Source organism: Plectropomus leopardus, chromosome 15 (assembly GCF_008729295.1).
Source record: "Plectropomus leopardus isolate mb chromosome 15, YSFRI_Pleo_2.0, whole genome shotgun sequence".
Lineage (NCBI taxonomy): Eukaryota > Metazoa > Chordata > Actinopteri > Perciformes > Serranidae > Plectropomus > Plectropomus leopardus.
In genome coordinates this window covers 29,201,671-29,221,821 of record NC_056477.1, presented here as the reverse complement: position 1 = coordinate 29,221,821, position 20,151 = coordinate 29,201,671, and the positions used below count along the sequence as shown (strand labels likewise).

The window sequence follows — 20,151 nt, the reverse complement described above, 5'->3', positions numbered from 1 at the left end:
TATCATGATCATTACACACAAAATTAATTACTGGGATTGATTCTTGTACAAATATTTCACAAAAATGATCATTGTCAAAGTCATAAAAATGTGTCTTTCATTTCTATCACTTCCAGAAATGAATTAAGTGCATTTAATTTCTGCAACAATCACACTTAAAACGGATATTTAAGTTATTGTTATTATTATTAAACTATTTCCATCACTTCCAGAAATTAATTTGTTATTTATTTATTATTATTATTTTATTAATTATTAATTATTATTTAATTATAAAAAAATGAGTAAAGCGCATTTAATATTTACAAATATATACTATAAGCTGAAGACGGTGGCCGGTGCGGAGATGTTGCGGTGGCTGCTTGGAGCCGCGCTGCTGGCTCGAGCGGCCGGGTTTTACCTCCCGGGTCTCGCGCCCGTGAGCTTCTGTGAGCCCGGTAATTATTATCCTTGATCCCATAATGCTCCGCTTCACTTACTGCAGGACTTCCGGCATGTGACGTGTCTGCCTGCTGCAGAACCGGATGCTTGTGGCTGTCGGTCTGCTGTGGGTGTCAGATGCGGTGTAAACTGCGAAGAGGAGCCAGTTAACGGTGTCTCATCTTGGCTGAAGACGGTGGCCGGTGCGGAGATGTTGCGGTGGCTGCTTGGAGCCGCGCTGCTGGCTCGAGCGGCCGGGTTTTACCTCCCGGGTCTCGCGCCCGTGAGCTTCTGTGAGCCCGGAAAAGACCAAGTTCCAGACTGTAAGGTAAACACTACATGTCCCACATCACCTGTGTAGTTGCCAGATGTTACAACCAAATAACTGAATAACCAGCATAAAGTACAACTACTACACATTTACACAGGAGGTATTTGAATGCAGCAGGCGGGCTCGTTCTTTGTAAACTGATATTATGTGTGAGTTAGCTAACGTTAGCAAAACAAACAGCACAGCGACGGTAACGGAGGCTGTGATAACAAGATAGCAAGCTAGCTGTAATGTGTTAGCTACTGTTAAATAGCTTTACCTCAAAGTAACTTCGCTAGTCTGGACGTCAAACTAATAACAAATACGAAACAAGATACTTGCCTGGTCTTTGCTATAAATTCAAACGCGTCTACAACAACTTCAAATGCACATAGCCAAAATATAATTGGAAAAATTAAGCTGATTAACTTTCATTTTCTAAGGAGTCTGGAAAGTGGTAGCTTATGTAACGGGATGCTTTTAGGGTCCCATGCTCCCCAGCTTAGTATCCTCATAACTTAGGGACTGTACTCTATTTGCAGAGTAAATATACTGTAGGTTGGCTGGGATGTGACTTCGGTATTTGTCATATCATGATAATATCATATCTAAATATGTAAAATATATACTATATATATGTAAAATCATTACCCTCCCTGGAAAATGCACGACCCTTCCTTCACAATGAATAACTTACTTCAGAGGATCTGGCTATGACAAATGGTGTGATTATGGAGATTTTTTTTCAAAGAAAACATGCCTTTCAAACCCACCTGCAAGTTTTCGGGTTCTGAGGGTATTTAAAATACATACAAAATACAACTATTTAAAATTGGTTGTTCCTCCTCTAAGCCAAAATCAAAAGTATAACCCTTGTTGGTGTTTGATCTAAGTTATCCTCAGCACAATCAGGGCGACATATTTGAATTTCTGCCAGCAAGTCTTTGCTTACTGAGGGGACAGATGGACTGGCACGGAGGGACATTCAAGAATCTTTGTACTCTCACGCTGAGTAGCCAGCCAATGATAACTATAGTGATGTCATGAGAAGATGTGTTGTAGTCAGGGCTTGGTTTGTCATTAATCAACACATACAAAACAAAAATCCTTTTTGTCTCAGAGGCTCCCAGAGAAGAACTCAAACACATTTTCTGTTTTCCCGGGGACGCTGAGACCCTGTTAATATCAAGCTGTGATGCTGATGCTGTAAAAATGAAGTATGCAAATAAACATCTCTTGAAATGCCACATTCACACAAACAAAAGCAAAATAGCCATCATTAACATAGACCTACCTGTTAGTCTTTCTGGCCGAATCAGTTACCTGGCAGTAGTCAGTAGTCAGTTACCTGGCGGTAGTCACATGATTAAAAAAATGTCTTTACTTACCCAAACTTATCCACATTGTTTCTGAAAAAGACACGCTGCTATTGAGTTTTTAAAATGTCATTTTAATATCCACACGTTAAGGTGTAAAAAACAAAAGCAACCAACCAAGAAACAATAACCTCATGAAAATGAATGTCTGATATGAGCATACTTGCAGTCTTCCTGATATGTATCTGTTTGCTTTGTTTCCTTCTAGTCGACCATTGAGCTATTTGTGAACAGGCTGGATTCAGTGGAGTCTGTTCTACCTTACGAATATACTGCGTAAGTGACAACATCCAGTTTCATACCATTTGTTTGCTTTATCTTTTTCGGATTTTTTGTCATTTCATCACTGTTTTTAATTCCTTCAGGCCGCACAGCCTGTTTCTCCATGCTTTATTTTTGTCTGAAAGCATTCAAGAAATAGTTGAAGTTTAAAGCTGATTTTTGAGTAGATGCAGAGTCTTTTTATCCATTAATTGCAAAAAGTGTAGCAGAGAACAGCATCCAATCTGTTGTAAGTAGCTAATTTATGTTTTTATCATGGATTATTCACGCCAGATTTAATGTAAATGAGATATAATAAATTCTGGTGATGAAAAATATTATTTTTCATGAGTAGATGTGAATGAGACCATGGTCCGTTTTTTAAATATAAAATTAAAAAGAAAAAATACACCACTACCTCAAAAGTGAAAGTTATTATGAACCTCCTCCCACCACCCTTTCCCCCCAACAACAAAAAAGATTCAAACACTGTTTTCTTCTGTTAGGTTATAACATGTTGGTTACATTTTATATGCACTATTTTTCTTTTCTAAAATGGTATTAGGATTTACAGAAATGGATGTCTATTTAACAGCAGTTGCTGGAAAACATTTCAGCATGATAAAAAGTTTCAACCCATGGACAAACAGTGCATCAGCAGCTGCCATGTTTCATTCTAGTGGGATGTAATTTCGGAGTTCTCTCCCTCATGAGGACGTGCGGCCCAGATAACAAGTTCCTGAATGCAGTGTGTACTTGGAAATAAAGGTGTTGTGCAGGTTGATACTTCCTCCCCGAACTTTGAATGTTCACCTCCTGTTTGTGCAGGTTTGACTTCTGCTCAGAGAAAACAATGAAACGACCATCAGAGAACCTGGGCCAGGTGCTTTTTGGGGAGAGGATCGAACCCTCACCATACAAGGTAAAACACAGCTACACACACACACACACACAAACTGACTCAGCCACACACTGTTAAGATGCAGTTGAATCAATTTAATAGGTTAATTATTATCATTAAAAAAGGAAAAAAGTACATTTGAGGGAATTTCTTCAAATTTAGCACGAACGTCCACTTAAACTAAGGGGTGAGCTAAATGGATTTTGGTGGTCAGAGGTTGAAGGTCACTGTGACCTGTCTGTCTTATTCTTGGAAATACGATGTCTCAATAACATTTTGAGGGAATAACTTCAAATTTAGTCGACGCAATAATGAGCTGATTAGATTTTAGTGGTCAAAGGTCACCATGACCTTGCATTGATGTCATTATTGTGGAGGTGAGATCTAAAGAACACCTTAAAGGAATTTGTTCAAATTTGACACGAACAATCACTTGGACTCAACAATGACCTGATTAGGTGGAGCAGGTGCCACATGTACAGAGGTTGTGTCCTCGCTGCAGTGTCCGCGGGTTCGAGTCTGGCCTCGGCCCTTTGCTGCATGTCATCCCTTCTCTCTCTCCCCCTTTCATGCTGTGTTTGTCCTATCAAAGAAAGGCAATGGAAAAGCCCTTAAAATATCTAAAAAAACCAAAACAAAACAAAACAATGACTTGATTAGAATTTGGTGCTCAAAGATGGTCAAGGTCACCGCGACCTTGCATCTGTCTCATTTTCATGAATGCAATATCTGACGTTAAGTTGAGTTTCCTCATATTTGGCACAACCGTCCACTTGGACTCAAGAATGAACTGATTGGATTCTGGTGGTCGAAGGTTAAAGGTCAAGGTCATGGTGATCACATACAACATGTTTTTGGCCATAACTCAAGGACCACCTTGAAACTGTGCTGATTGTAGTGATCTTTTGTGAAGCATGCATGTTTTCATAAACATGGATGTAAACTGAAAGTGCAGCGTGACAGGTGTGCAGAGCCTTACAGCCACAGGGCAGTATATCTAGTGTATTATTCTTTTTACTTTTAGTGTTATCAATTTCATATCAGAAAAGTTGCATTTCACTTCTATAGCCTTTTGTAACCTGTTGCCTTTTGGGAAAATGTTTGCTCAGTGTTGATACAGTGTAATACACAAGTATTTATAATAATAATTTTTATTATTATTATATTAATAAAATGTATTTGTATCACACCTTTCAGTCAAGAAATGCAGCCCAACTTGCTTTACAAGATAAAAACATAACATGCACCAAGCGCTTCACATAAAAAGACATGGAAGACATAAGACATAATAAAACCTGCAGGTCAAAATAAAATAAGACCAAAACAGGAAGCATAGAATGCAGCCTCACATAAAACCCACTTGAAAATACTTGTAAAAGTAAGATAAAATAAGCATAAGAATTGAATGCACAGAATGCACAACATAAGACGGAAAATAAAATGAATAAATAAAACCCGTAGACATTAAGATTAAAAATAGATTTAAAATCTTTCTTATTTTAATCATAAAAATAGATAGATAAATTACCAGCAGGCAATATGTAACCTTGGTCCTCAGCAAGAGGATTGTATTTGTCTTTGACACTTACAATACTGTCTGTTCAGAAGAAATGAAAAGAAGCAGATTGTTATGCATTAGTTATTTTCCTCACTGTACTGAACCTACACTGAACTATGACTCTTAAACCCAACCACCGCATCTGGGTACCCTTACACCATAAGTGAAGAAATTAATAATGTGGAAAGGAACTCACGAAAAACATAATGCTTAAAATATATTATTGCAAAACCAAAAGGTGAAGTGAAAAAAATTGCCTGTGCCTAAATTATGGTGCGCCAAAACAAAAAAGTTTAGCGCACAGTCCAGCTAATGCAAGAAGTTAATCTGGAGACCTGTGTTGAAGTTGGAGTTATATTTCAGTGTTCAGACTCTGCTTTTTTCTACATGTCTATAATACACAATAGATTCATGACAGCACAGAGCATTGATGGATGAAGAACCAGTGGAGCAGACACAACAGAGGCAAACATTGTTGGGATGTGTAATTCAGCTGGACAGCTGTGGGTGTGTCACATGCTCTGTATTTACTTTGATGAAGCTGAGAAGCCACAGAATATATAGATTTAATGGGAGTGTACTTAACTGACATTATGCTTGGATCATAATGACATTAACAAACAGTATGATGTTTCCCACTATGAGAAGATTATTGGTAAGCAGCAGGGATTAACAATCCATAAAATTCTGGGTTTAGTATGTTACAGTGGTGTTACAGTTTGGTACATTTTCGATACAGCAGAAAACTATAATAATTTTATTTTATTTTATTGTTTGATTGATTTTATTTTTTTCTCTTTCTTTTTTAATTGTACGAAAGTAACATATTTTCGGCTTGGTTTTTGTATGGTGGTGTGGCAGATGTTGACACGTTTAAGTCGGGCTCAATCAAATTCAGCGATTTCTCTCGAAACACATTTTAAGCAGCTGCCATTATGATGAACATTGCTGAATAAAACAGTGTAGTTGATGTCTATGTGCCATAATTTGTATTTGATTCTATGGGTTTTACAGTCATTGTATATTGTCTCATTGCACAGTGGAGAATGATGAACCCAGCAGTTTTAGAGCCTTAATGCAATCATACGATCTGTGTCCTGTGTGCCAGTTTGAGTTCAAGAAAGCTGCCATGTGTCAGAAGGTGTGCACCAGAACCTACGACACCAAAAACCCTGCAGACAAAGCCAAACTGGACTTCCTCAAGAAAGGCATGCTGCTCAACTACCAGCATCACTGGTATGTATCATTCACTGACATCATCACATAAAGTGAAGGAAAATACAGCCAAATGCACAGCAGCATGCACACACCAAAAACACATCACTGTGTGATGTGGAAATCAATCTTCACTTTGACTTCACTGGCACTTCTTCCAGCTCTAAGAAAGACAAAATATGCAGTTTAGGAACAAGTGACAGAACTAACAAACATTCAGTGTCAGAAACGCAGGACGATGTTGATCCATGTGATCCAGGTTTCGCAGGGGATTTGGTTATGTTTCCTGATTTGTCGCAAAAGATATCCTCAGGGACCGTCACAAATTTGAATATCCAATGCTGATGTCTGTTTTTACAGTTTGTGCTATGATAGATGATGTATTTTAGTTAGAAATCGTGGTTTTCAAACCAGCCCACTTAATATCAGTGCTGTATGGTGTCAGATGTGAGATGAGGAGATGGGCACAAATGTGGAAGTGAGAATCTATGTGGAACAAATAAAGGGATGTGTGTAATCAGATAGGTGTAGATTGCCACTGTGTGAGTAAATATGTCTGTAATGACTTATTTAATTAAAACATCCAGTAAATAAATGAAAAGATTTAAGTCAATGTTTATCCTTTTGTTAGTGGTGCAGAATTGGTCTGCAGTTTGTTTGGATTCAATCTTTCCCTTTGCACTGTGTAGATTGGTGAGCATCACAAGCTTTGTTTCTCTCTCTCTCTCTCTGTGTGTGTGTGTGTGTGTGTGTGTGTTTAGGATTGTGGATAACATGCCAGTCACCTGGTGCTACGACGTGGAAGATAGACAGAAGTTCTGCAATCCTGGTTTCCCCATTGGCTGTTACGTCACAGAAGGAGGTCGACCGAAAGATGCCTGCGTGGTCAATGTGAGTATCTTACACACGGACACACATAAAAACCTCTTTAACTATATACGTTAAGTTTTCATCAATCAGAAATATTCTTAAAAGATGAGTAACTCAACAAGTGCAGATCTGTATAAAATGATCAGTGAGCTCTGATACATCATCATCAGTGGGATGCAGACACTGTCTACTGTCACGTTAGCATTTTAAGGCCAGTATCCTGAGATTTGAGGCACATGGATAAAAAGCAACACTTTGTAATTAACTGAAGAGGTAAAGTAAGAGTACTTAAGAAAATGGGGAACTGAGTAAATGCTACCATACGTGAGAAAAACCAAAGGCAGGATAAAACCTATAGATAAAAGATAAAAATAAATATGTCATTGATAAATTATATAAATAAATAAAATTTTAAAATATTAAAAACAGTAAAATAATATAGCATCAAGTAAAAGAGACTAAAATGTATAACTGAATAGTCAATAGATAAATGAATAGGTACAATTTAAATAAATGCAAACTAAAAAGATAGATCTTGAGTTTTCTTTTAAAAATATCAACCCACTCTGCTGCCCTCAGGTCTTCAGACAGGCTGTTCCACAAACGTGGAGCATAGTAATAAAACAGATGCCTCACCGTGGGTTTTGGTGTTGACTTTTGGGACTTTTAAATAATATAATAACTGTAATAACACTTTGTTACCCTTGAGTTGAACCTTTTTGTCTTGGGTTTGTTTTTCAGTCTAACTTTAATGAAAAAGATGCTTTTTACATCTTTAACCACGTGGACATCACCATCCATTACCACATCGTCGAGCATGAACAGCTGGGAGCACGACTGGTTGCCGCCAAGATCGAACCCAAAAGGTGATAAATGACACTTGAGCTGACATGGAGCTCTCTGTGATAGGAGGCTGTCCTGAACCTGTGACTTTACACATTCTTCATCGACTTGCCATACCCTTCTGTCCTACTGATGCCACCTTTATAATGCATTTATTATTATACACTTCTTTGGTTGCATTTTTCGGCAACTCACACTGATTATAATGTCTCATTTGTTTGGCTGGAGATGTTATTTTTCCGGGTTGTCCATCTGTATGCACATCCATACGTATGCCCATCCCATACTCGTGAATGCATTATCTCAAAAACACCTTGTGGGAATTTCTTAAAATTTAGCACAGATGTCCACCTAGACTCAAGGATGAACTTGTTAGATTTTGGTCGTCAAATGTCAAAGTCAATATCAATCTCATTCTTGTGAATATAACATCTTGAGAATGCTTTGAGGGAATTTCTTCAGAAAACACAGACAATCACTTGGAGTCAAAGATGAACTGATAAGAATTTGTTTTTCAAAGGTCAGTGTCACCGTGACCTTGCTTCCATCTTATTCTCTTAGTATCTGATGAAAGCCTTGAGGAAGTTTACTCAATTTTTGGCTTGACTGGTGCAAACAACCGCATGGCTATAATTCTAGTTTTGGCCTTGTCAGAATGTAGATAGTTTCTTTTTTTTTTGTTGTTTACATTTTGGCCCACTGTAGAACTTCTTTTGGATGCAGACTCTCTGGTGCTGTCCACTGGTATGACAACCATGTAAACTAGTAGAATAGTGTGGTGTTAATTAGCGTTCTTGTAGTTTCTGCCTGTATTGTGATCAAATTAGATAACTGGTAGATTTCACTACTTTAATCAGTTGCTTCTGTCTCTCTTTCTTTGTCCAGCTATGAAAACCCCAAAGATAACCCTGACTGCTCTGGAGGCCCAAAATTCCTGAAAAACAAGCACACAGGAGTGTTTGAGATCCCATACACCTACTCTGTCTTCTTTGAGGTCAGTACAATAATATCGTGTCAGTGTTTTTTTAATGCTGTCCATGTTTTGTGAGACTAATGGAGCCCCAGGCTACAAATTGAAAATTGACTCTGGAATGGCTGGAATTTGTATAAAGAGAAAAATACGATCCAGCGCAAGTAATTATTTTGGTCAAAGACTTTTTACTGGAAGAAAAACATTTTTTTCCAGTGTGGATGCAAAGCGGTGCACAGAGCAGGGCAACTTTCATAGGTAGTTTCAGACTGAAGCACTTTTCACTGTCAGCACTCACGTTGTAGTGAGTACCAAATGTACTTGTGCCCATCTGTGGGCTTGTGGGTGTGTAGGTCTCAAATGAGGTGTTGACAGGTTCATTGTTTGCATATTGCTATTTTGAGGCAGTGTTGCGCCACTGACCAAGAAAAACCTGTTCTTAAGTCAGAATGTTGCAGTATTTTCTTGCCGTTTGAAGGATGCATTACATACGTCAATTTACAACCTGTGTATACTCTGCTTATTACACACACAGGGGCACAGGTATGGGTTGTGAGTTGGTGAAATAATGCATCATTAACCCTTTGAAATTAAAATAAGCTCTGGAAATTTGTCCAGATGTTAATAAATTATTTATTGAAAGTTATGTTATACATTTATTATTGATTTTAACCACTTTTTTAAAGCCACTTTTTAAAGTCTAATTTTCAGGTAATTGTGTTCTTTTTTCTTAATTTCTTGCTAAATATTGGTTAATTTTTCAAGTTGTTATTGCCTTCTTCCCATGCTTTTGAAAGAAACCATGGCTGTTTACTCAGGTATTAAAGGGTTAATGAGGAAAATATTCTCATTCTTTAATATGTAAATATAGCGGAGATCAGAGCAGAGATTCTCCCCATAAGAGAGATTCTGTGCAAATGAATGCAGAACGAGCAGCGTAACATCATTTATCACTTCAGAAAACCTTAAAGCACTGCAACTGCGTAAATCTAGGTGTGTGTGTGTGTGTGTGTGTGTGTGTGTGTGTGTGTGTGCTTGTAGGAAGACAAGAATATTCGCTGGGCATCTAGATGGGACTACATCCTGGAGTCCATGCCTCACACCAACATTCAGTGGTTCAGGTAAGACTCTAATGCACACACACGCGTGCGCACACACACACACACACACACACACACACACACACACATATATTAATATTGTGCCAGAATCTGTATCTTAAATGTAATTTGACCTAAATCATTGTTGACACAAATTTAAGAGGTGATCAGTTTGCTCATTAAGATTTGGGAGCACGCAGGGGCAGATTAAGGCTGGGCAGTGTATCGACTTTTTGAGGTAAATCAATATAATTTTAAACGAGATTTAGGATGAGACAGTAATGTTTGCATCAATATGGTTTGATTTTGTGTTACACAACCTGTTTCCTCTGTGAAACCGTGCCTGTGTTTGCATCTCTTCTTTCTCACACTCTCTGCGCAACCCACCCCCACACGTGCACAACTTCTCTTGTATCATAGAAGGAGACAGAGTGCTCTATGTTAATCGGTCAGTTATTCAGTGTCGATACAATGAATGTAAATACTGCAGCAGCATCAGTGCTGTAGTTTTGCAGGTCTTATATGTGAGTCAGAGATGCTGGTTTGTTTGAGATGAGAGTTTGTGTGTGAGGTGAATCAATAGCATTGCCTCATTCTACCTGGTAGTTGTAGTCTATCATGTGACAGCGAGATGACAGCTGGATGTGGGGATGCAGATGTGTTTATTGAAACAGTGACAATACAGACATTTTTATATATCAGATGTAACGTGGACAGTCTTTCACTCTCTCACTCTCTTTCTATGTTCAACCCACCAGACTACATTTAAATAAACTGTAATTTAATTCATAACTCCAAATGTCCCTCAGGTTCAGTATTAGTATATCCCTAATAATAATAATTGGTGTTTTTTTTTTAATTGTTTTTTATCTTTTTACTTACAGCTTTCAAATGCATGATTGGAAACCTGATTTAGTTATTTGAGCATCTGTTAATAAAAACAAATCATTGTAAAATAAATAAATAAATAAATAAATAATTTATCACTGCAAAACACACTTTATTCAAAGTTGAATGTGCAAAGTAAAACTCAAAAAAGCTGTCTTGGGTCATCTCTGCACTGTTCAAATAAACTCTTAATTCCCCCAGTAAGATGTGAAATGCAGGTGAGTTTAGTGAGTTGATAACGATTTTGGGGCTGTTTCAAGTTAAACAAAAAGGATCTTACTTTTTAACCAAAAGGTCTATCTATATCTGTCGGGATCCTTTCAGTAATGTTGTCAGATGCTGATGGAATGCTGATAACAGATCATTAATTACTCTTCCCATTAATCACTGTTACACAAATAAACATGCAGAAATAGGAACCAGGTTAAAAATGCTGAAGTTACCCTTTATGTAATGAGCCAGAGTGGTTAAGCAGCAATAACTTATTTGGCTGTGCTGTTTTGTTTTATTTTAAATTTTTTAATCACCCAGCATAATGAACTCGTTGGTGATCGTGTTGTTCCTGTCTGGAATGGTGGCCATGATCATGCTGAGGACTCTGCATAAAGATATCGCCAGATACAATCAGATGGACTCTGTGGTGAGTACCTGTCTGCATGGCTCAAAGAAACACTGCTGAGATGGAGCTCACGTCTGACAGTTTTTCAATAAGTTCTCAGTTATAGATGATTGATAGATGATCATTAACATCATATTTACTATCACAGGTAACATGAGCATACAAGGCACTCATGGCACCACTGGAATATGACACAATATCTGGTGCACATTAGGGGTCAAGCTGTGTTCTAATATTATCTGCTCATCTATCTTGTCCTCAGGAGGACGCTCAGGAGGAGTTTGGGTGGAAGTTGGTCCATGGAGATGTTTTCCGACCTCCCAGGAAGGGAATGCTGCTGTCTGTTTTCCTAGGCTCGGGAACCCAGATCTTCATCATGACCTTTGTCACCCTTTGTATGTCTTTTTTTATATCTTTATCTTCATGGTTGTGTAGTAGAATTAGTCAAGATGCAAACTGGTGCCTCCTTGTGGTGACAGTGCCTGATGTTTTGCTCTTGACATGCCACGAGCTGTCCTGTTTTTCTTTGTCCACACTTTATTTCCCTACTAAAAACAGAAGTCTTTCCACGGATCCACAAAAACAACTGAAAAAGCTGTAGTTTTCATGCCAGGCCAGTAGTTGGTGCTGTAACTTTGTAATGACACACCAAAGAAGAACACCGCATGCGAGTACGAAATGTGACCGTGACGTCACTGTTCTCACAGGACCCGTGTATTGCCAGTTTACACAGCAACAGAAGGGGTGCTGTGTACAAAAGATTACATTTTGGAACCTGGTTTCAGAAGTTCGGCCAGGCTGCAACAAAAGTTTAATGTTTCATGCAAAAACTGTTGCCGTGTAAACGGCACCTAAAAGATAAACTCAGTGAGCACTTTAGTTATGCTCTCAGGCTCCCTCTTCTGTTTTATGAAATGTTGTGTTTTGAGTTTCACCCAATTCAGTATTGTTCTGCACTTGAGAGCCATAAAACCCTTTAACATTAGCCAATATTTCAACTGATTTTCTGTATTAGCATAAGCCCAAAAGGTCCAGTATCAGTTTGCTCTATAGCTGCTTTTATTTATTCTAACTTCAAATGTATAAACTGTAATAATGTCATCTCTCTGCTCTCCAGTCTTTGCCTGTCTTGGCTTCCTGTCTCCAGCAAACCGTGGTGCTCTGATGACGTGCGCTGTTGTTCTCTGGGTTCTTCTGGGAACTCCTGCTGGATATGTGGCTGCTCGCCTCTACAAATGTAAGTGAGAAAGGAAACAGAAGTGTTTTTATGTTGGATGGAAAAAAAAGGATGAAAGGTATTGTGATTATTGCCATTCCATCCAACATAAAAACACTTCTGTTTCCTTTCTCACTTACTGCCATAATTTAGCTTTAAGTGTATATATATATAATATATATATATATATATATATATATATATATATATATATATATATATATATATATATATATGATATATATATATATATTATATATATATATAATATATAATATATATATATATATATTATATATATATTATGGGATCTGCAATGCCTTTTCCTTTCTCCTTATGTTTGTTTTAAAAATCAGCTTTCGGAGGAGAGAAGTGGAAGACCAACGTTCTGCTGACAGCCTTCCTCTGTCCCGGGTAAGACTGTTGGACCGGCTAATACACTGAACGTAATAATAAACACAAAGATACAGTGGAAGTTTCCTACATGAGAAAGACACAAACACTTGACTACACTCTCTAAATCTCTTACTTTCCCTCGTCTAACATCCTCTCCTCTCTGCTCAGGGTGGTGTTTGCAGATTTCTTTGTGATGAACTTGATCCTGTGGGGTGAAGGATCTTCAGCAGCCATGCCTTTTGGGACCCTGGTGGCCATATTGGCTCTGTGGTTCTGTATCTCAGTGCCACTTACCTTTATAGGAGCGTACTTTGGCTTCAAGAAGGCAGTAAGTGTATACAAACATCAACCATTCATACCTCATACATTGTGTCATTATTAGCATAAATCTGAAATTGAAATGTATTTTGAACATGTAAAAAAGGGACAGAATGAACATGGAAACATACACAAACATGCAGCCTGTTTTTGGGTGTAACCCTGAACTCTGTGTTCAGTCAGTTCTGAGTATGTTCACTCTGAGTTAAGCTCGTGCATGCTGACTGAAAAAAAGTCACCATCAAGTAATAAAATAACCACATGTGAAAAATAATACAAAACCACAGCAGGACTAATGTAGCTGCTGCAAGAGTCTGTAGCTCGGTCAAGTGTTGTCTGTGTTTTCTTCTGTGTTATCATGATGATCCAATATGTCCTCCCCAAACTTATTTAAGAAATGCAACAAGAAAGTGAAGATGATGTATCATGGTACACATTATGAAATGTAATTAATGTGTCTTTTTAAAATAGTTTTTATGAATGACTGTTTCAGGCGGGGCCTGTCTGAATCTTGTTTGACTCTCTGTCTCTCTCTCTCTCTCTCTCTCTTTCTGTCTCTGACTGTTTCAGGGTATTGAACACCCAGTGCGGACCAATCAGATCCCTCGTCAAGTCCCAGAGCAGTCGTTCTACACAAAGCCTTTCCCTGGTATCGTCATGGGAGGAATTCTGCCTTTTGGATGTATATTTATTCAGCTCTTCTTCATATTAAACTCCATCTGGTGAGAATGCATCCAAAATCATGATTCATAGAAAGTCAGAATGCATCTTGTAAACTCAGATTTTGTCACAAAATTTGCTAAGAATCAGTAAAGTAGCACTCACAGTCAGAGCTGTGGGGAGTCTTAAAATGGTGATCTCATTTGTTTCATACAGTTCTTCTGAAGTGTCTCAATTATTAACATTCGCCTGAAATTGTCGGTTTTTAGGTTATAGTGGGGCTAACTGCTGATACCTTTTTGTTTTTATCTATCTTCATCAAATTTTCCCAAATTGAGTAAATGGGAGGTTTAAGATAATGGACTGTAGTTTTATATTACTGAACAGATACACATTAACCCTTTAAAACCTAGTTAGACATCTTTTTCTGTGCTCACTCAGATGTCTCTCACCTGAGCAAATTAGTTTGATTAAAAAAAAAAAAAAAAACATGGGGGAAAAAGGCAATGACCAACTTGGCAAGAAATGTCCCACAAATTGTAAGAAATTTACAAAATGTGATGATGAAAATGGCCTCAAAATAACTTTAAATAATGGTGGAGGATTATTATAAAAATGACCAAAAACTAGGAAAAAAATGTCCAGAAAACTATTCATCATCTTTCTAATAATATATTTAATGTTATGTTACAGTTATGTTCTTTCTATGGGTCATTTTCTTGTTTGCTATTGTTTCGAACATTACTGGGGGAGGTATGTGCTTATTTTCAGGTAATTTTCTTGTATTTTTTTTGTGATTTCTTTCTAGTTTTCGGGCCATTTGTTGTTAAGTTGCTCATTACACTCTTTCCACTTTTATTAAAGAAATCAAACCAGATTGCTCAGGTTTTAAAGAATTAACAGATTGACTTGACCCCTCCGTCAACTATGACAGAGTGTATGAAAGCCCCACATGAATGATCTAATCTGACAGAACCAGAAATAAACAACATTTCAACAACATGTTCAATTCTTCAACCAGTTCAATTCCAGTCTGGGACCTTTGTTGCATGTCCTCCTCTCTTCTTCCTTTTCACGTCCGCCTCCTCACTGTCAAGCTGTCCAATAACGGCAGAGATGACAAAAGAAAAGAAAAGAAAGATACTGTTTCACAGCCAGTCAACAAATATGAAAACAGGCTGTCCGTGACATGTCTTCCCATGTAATGCACTGTATTTAGTGTCGTTTATCTAAGGACGTGTCTCTGTCTGTCCTCCAGGTCCCATCAGATGTACTACATGTTCGGGTTCCTCTTCCTTGTCTTCATTATCCTGGTCATCACCTGCTCTGAGGCCACCATCCTGCTCTGCTACTTCCACCTGTGTGCCGAGGTGAACAGCACATTCAGTGTTACACCTCAACATTATCAGCTTTATGTTGCAGGGATGATATTCACACTGATCCTTCTGTCATGAAGACCAGCTACGTTTATTTATAACACACATCTCAGCAGCAGGGTGAAAAAGAGACACAAGAAACACATCAGGAGAGGACATTTAAATACAATCAACAACTTAAAGAGCTAAAGAACAGAAAATAAAAACAAGCTTAAGTTAATGACAGGTATAAAATACAAAAATAAAAAGATACAGTGCAGTATAAGAAATGAATGAATGTTTGATTGAATAAAAGGCAGCAGTAAAGAGAAAAGTATTCAGCTTTGATTTAGTGCAATTACCCCCATGTGCATGGGTATATATATGGTGTATATATATTTATGATTATCGTTATTAGATAGTTAAAATCATTTAGCAGAATAATTATCAATTTTAAGATTTTTCAGAGTAGTTTAATTTTTGTTTTTATTTGCCATGCTCTCGTTTTTTTTTAAACAGATTTTCAGGTAATTTATGTGCAGTTTTTCTTTATTTCTTGCCATTTTTTGGGTAATTCCTTCTGAAAATGCTTATTGCCTTTTTTTCCCTTGTTTTTGTAAGAAATCAAGACAAATTGCCCTGGTTTTAAAGGATTAATCATAGTTTCAATAAATGATAATATCAAGAACTAAACTAAACATAAACATCTCTCTATAAATAAAACATATACAGGCCCTGCTACAGATTTAAGATTAACCCCTTTAGGCCCAGGAGCAGGACATTCAGACAGGGAGGTCTGAGACTGATGGGCAACAAACCAAAAGATGTCTTGACATGTTTGTATTAGTTTTTATTTCATTTTGCTCTGACTTCTGTGATCTGTAATTGATTTAACGCTCTCAGCTCACGGCTCTGGAAACCAGGCTCTGTATCGCTCTTTTAACCCCTTCTGTCAGTGCCTCGGTCTACAAAACTGTCTCTCTTCCCTTCCATCCCAACTGACGGTCTGTCCTCCTCACAGGACTACCATTGGCAGTGGCGCTCCTTCCTGACCAGCGGCTTCACTGCGGTCTATTTCCTGATCTACGCCATTCATTACTTCTTCTCTAAGCTGCAAATCACTGGACTGGCCAGCACCATCCTGTACTTTGGATACACCATGATCATGGCTCTCATCTTTTTCTTATTCACTGGTAGGTATTCAAAAATGGGAAGGGTGAGGCTTGATGTAGGTTTCTGGTTTGGATTGTCCTGACATCTTTCTCATGTGCATTGCCACAGATTTAATTATTTCTGGAGAAAAGACAGGAAGGAACCAAGGCACTTGTCTTTAGGAAAAATGTTAAAATGCCTTTATTTCACCAAAAGTTCTAAAAGTAGAACATGATAATAAATAAATAAATTCTTTGACATGTTCCAGCAGCCAGCCCTCTTCAGGAAGACAAAGACAAAACTGTGAAGACACAAACTTATACACAAATGGTAATTCAATCAAACAGTTGTAAGAATTCAGAAATCACTTTTGGGTCCTATAACCTTATACCTTACACTGGTTCGCATACATCAATTGTCCAATAAAGTTTTTGGATACAATTGAACTACCAGCTAACAGGTATTAAAACAAGCGAAGAAGAAATCTGACGGTCAGTTGCTTGTGAGGATGGCTGACATGGCGTACAAAGAGGTCTAAAGTTTAGCTACATTTTACCAAAGCTGAAGATAAGGAGGAAGAGAAATGCAGTTCATGTTGCAAAATAATGTCTTGCAAGGAGGGAACACAACATCCACAGCCAAACACATCAACACTGTGCATCACATTAAACCTGACGGGTTTAAAAAACTTCTTCAGCTCCGCCAGCTATTGCTGCAACTGCACAACCGGCACAGTCTTCATCACCATCATCACAGCAGCAGTGTAAGCACAGGCAAACTTTGTAGCAAGTCCTGTCAGTTAAAATAATCCAGTGTTGATATCTGAGTTGAAATCAGCCGGAGAAGAGCTAGTTAGCTAAATAAATGAGGTAGGTTTCATTATGATGTGTTCAAGGTTGGCTCAGTAAAATGACTGTTAAGCAAAGGTAAATTAAACTCTATCATGATGTGTTCAAATGCAACATTAAGAAAAACAAAATTTAGTTTTTGGGGAGAAAGCTGAATAATACAGTTGCTTTGGTGAGAAATGTGTGTTCCCAGCAATCCAAAAATGGATCGTAGAGATGGAATTATATCATGAGCTCTGATCATCCCGTAATATATCTTTAAAGCTACTGATGCAAAGATTTTTTTGAAGTAAATATTTAAATTAAAGTACAATTATTTATTTAAAAACATGACTGAAAGTGACAGTAGACATTAACCATTACTGATGTGTGAAAATGACAGAATTTCAGTTCTGTTGAAAATGTATTGTTACCTCGTCTCTCTATCAAATAATAAAAAAGTATCAGTAGTGGTTTGAATAAAGACATAAAGGAATCTCGCTAATGTTATCAGTATCAATAAAAATTAACGATCCACATCACTACTCTTTATTTGCTAAATTCTGTTTTTTTTACACAATTTCACATTTTTATTGAATTTAATTTATTTTTTTAACCCTTAATTCAGCATTTAGTGCATACACATAACCAAAAGAAAGCAATACCAATACAAAGTCAACAAAGCTACTTTAAAAAAGGCATTGAAAACAGATAAAGCGCAGATTACTTGGTATTAGTTTGTAGGTTTGGTTTTGTGTTATTAATTCTTTCGGCTTATGCCCACCCACATACTCTTTTTTTAACCCCTTTTTCTCTTTTCCTAAATTCTCTGCTTACCAACAAGTCTTTTTCACTTCATTAAGCAAACAGATGTTTAAATGTGTTTCTACACTTTAATCTAACATAGCTTTAATGAACTGTGTATTTTCTCTGTCCTCAGGCTCAATCGGCTTCTTTGCCTGTTTCTGGTTTGTCACCAAAATCTACAGTGTGGTCAAAGTGGACTGAAGGACCCAAACACACAACAGACTATTTATATGGCTAGAGGGTGTTTTTCTCCCATGAACCTCTGGAACATTGAGCACTGTCAAACTGAACTGAGCGACACAATCTGAACCTTCACCTCCTCTAGCAGAGGACTCTCTGCTTCTGACAGGCGGCTTTTTTCTTTGTTTGTGTGCCTATAAAATGTTTCCGTGTGAGCATGTGTACATTGGGTTGTAATTTTGAACATATGGTATCTATCTGCATATAATCTGAATGACATGAATCATAACTTTACAAAGCCTGCTTCCAGCATCTGACGCGTAGAGAGTCGGTTCATTCAATGCCACCTTACACGGTGCAGCGGCTTTCAGCTGTACCGACTGTCAGCTATCATGTCATTCATTTTAGGTTTCTTTCATGCTCCGTGCACTCTGTTTGCAGATGTAGTTTTGAATTGTAGACATACAAATAAAGCTGAGGGTCTGCTTCTTAACGGTTATATTCTCAAACTGTCATTTTGTGTGCAGCACATTACGTCTTAAAATATGTCCTCACCTTAGAATTATAAGGCTTTATCTGAGTGGTTTTGAGATATTCGTTTTGCAAAGTTTTGCATTCCAAATAGCAATAAATAATATTAACCCGTTTTTGTTTTCTAAATGAAAAGTTAGAAAATGCATAGAACTTAACCCTTTAACTCCCAGCTGAACCTATTTGCTCGAGCACATTTTAAGTCACTGTATCTTGATTAAAATTTTGTTGAATTCAACCTGATTAACCATTTGGTTGAGAAATGTTATGCAAAAAAAAGGTGTAGATGTCAATGTGTCTTTAAAGAGTCTGCCTTTGCTGTTCACCTCCTACAGGAATTTAGGAACAACAAAAAGACTCCAGACATGAAGGATCTGTGTGGTGAGTTTTTAAAGGTAGGCATATTGATTCAACATGTTACAGTTCCAGAGGTCTTAATGAACAGATTTCTGTAACTTAATACAAAATATGACGATCTTATAAGGGTCAAATAATTTTTTCAAAACATGCTCTACCAAACCGTCGATTTGGCCTTCTTTTGTAAAGGTAGAGAAGCTCAGCAAATGAAACTAAAATTGACTATTTGCTAAGATATAAATGAACTTTTGATCATTCATTGTTGTTAAACGATACATTTAATTTTAGCTATTTTATATATGGTGAAAAAATCAAAAGTATGATTTTTTTTTTTTTACTGTCAAAAACCATGTTTTACCAAATGGTTGAGTTGGCCTATTATGGTAAAAGTAGTGACGCTGAGACAAAAAGAATTACATTTAAAATACAAACTGGCAACAAACTGGATTCTGTGGAATTTTCTCACCAAACATGGAATAATATTGAAAAAAGAAACGTGTAATTACAAATATGGCTCCAAAAATACAGCCTATATTTTTTTTTTCATGATGTTGATTTTATGTTGATAATCTGATGTTCTCCATAATGTGACAAAGTGTCCCAGTTAGCAGGGAACGTTATCACAATATTGGTTAAAATTAGTTAAATCATAGAATGTTATTTTATAAAACGTTCCCACAATGTTACATGAGAACAAAGGAAGAGTGTTTTCAAACCAAAAAGCCTGAGATTACAGACCATTTCAATGAAAATGTAATGTGATATGTCAACAACAAATAATAAAAAAAAACATTTTAGAAACATTTTTGATGGTTATTTAGAATGTTTCACTAACTTTAACAAGAACACTCTGGGAAATAAATAAAAACTTGCCACTAAAATCATTTAAGTATTGCATTGGTTATATTAAACCAATCTCTGAACGTTTTAGAACCAAAAATTGCCAGCTGGGGTATCCCAGCTAGCAGGGAATGTTCCTATAACATTGGCTTATGTTATCTACAAGTTGCAAGAAAACATT

General features: G+C 37.2%; 1 protein-coding gene across 1 annotated transcript; it reads left to right on the top strand.

Annotated features, from left to right (window-relative positions):
• Window positions 1–527: 527 nt before the first annotated feature.
• tm9sf2 (transmembrane 9 superfamily member 2) lies at window positions 528–18,739 on the top strand. Its single transcript, XM_042501900.1, has 17 exons — window positions 528–748; window positions 2,315–2,382; window positions 3,196–3,289; window positions 5,935–6,062; window positions 6,803–6,932; window positions 7,653–7,777; window positions 8,640–8,748; window positions 9,766–9,845; window positions 11,244–11,352; window positions 11,594–11,726; window positions 12,449–12,568; window positions 12,904–12,961; window positions 13,112–13,271; window positions 13,832–13,983; window positions 15,180–15,291; window positions 16,298–16,469; window positions 18,196–18,739. The coding sequence occupies exons 1-17, from the start codon at window positions 632–634 to the stop codon at window positions 18,261–18,263; spliced, it is 1,935 nt and encodes a 644-aa protein (XP_042357834.1). The 5' UTR covers window positions 528–631; the 3' UTR covers window positions 18,264–18,739.
• The last annotated feature ends 1,412 nt before the right edge of the window (window positions 18,740–20,151 follow it).

Excerpts from the sequence above, each read along its gene's own strand:
- tm9sf2 (XM_042501900.1), top strand. The coding sequence starts at position 632 with ATGTTGCGGTGGCTGCTTGGAGCCGCGCTGCTGGCTCGAGCGGCCGGG. Across the intron at positions 12,962-13,111 it reads ACAGCCTTCCTCTGTCCCGG|GGTGGTGTTTGCAGATTTCT; the intron begins GTAAGACTGTTG and ends CTCTCTGCTCAG. Across the intron at positions 13,984-15,179 it reads TTCATATTAAACTCCATCTG|GTCCCATCAGATGTACTACA; the intron begins GTGAGAATGCAT and ends TCTGTCCTCCAG.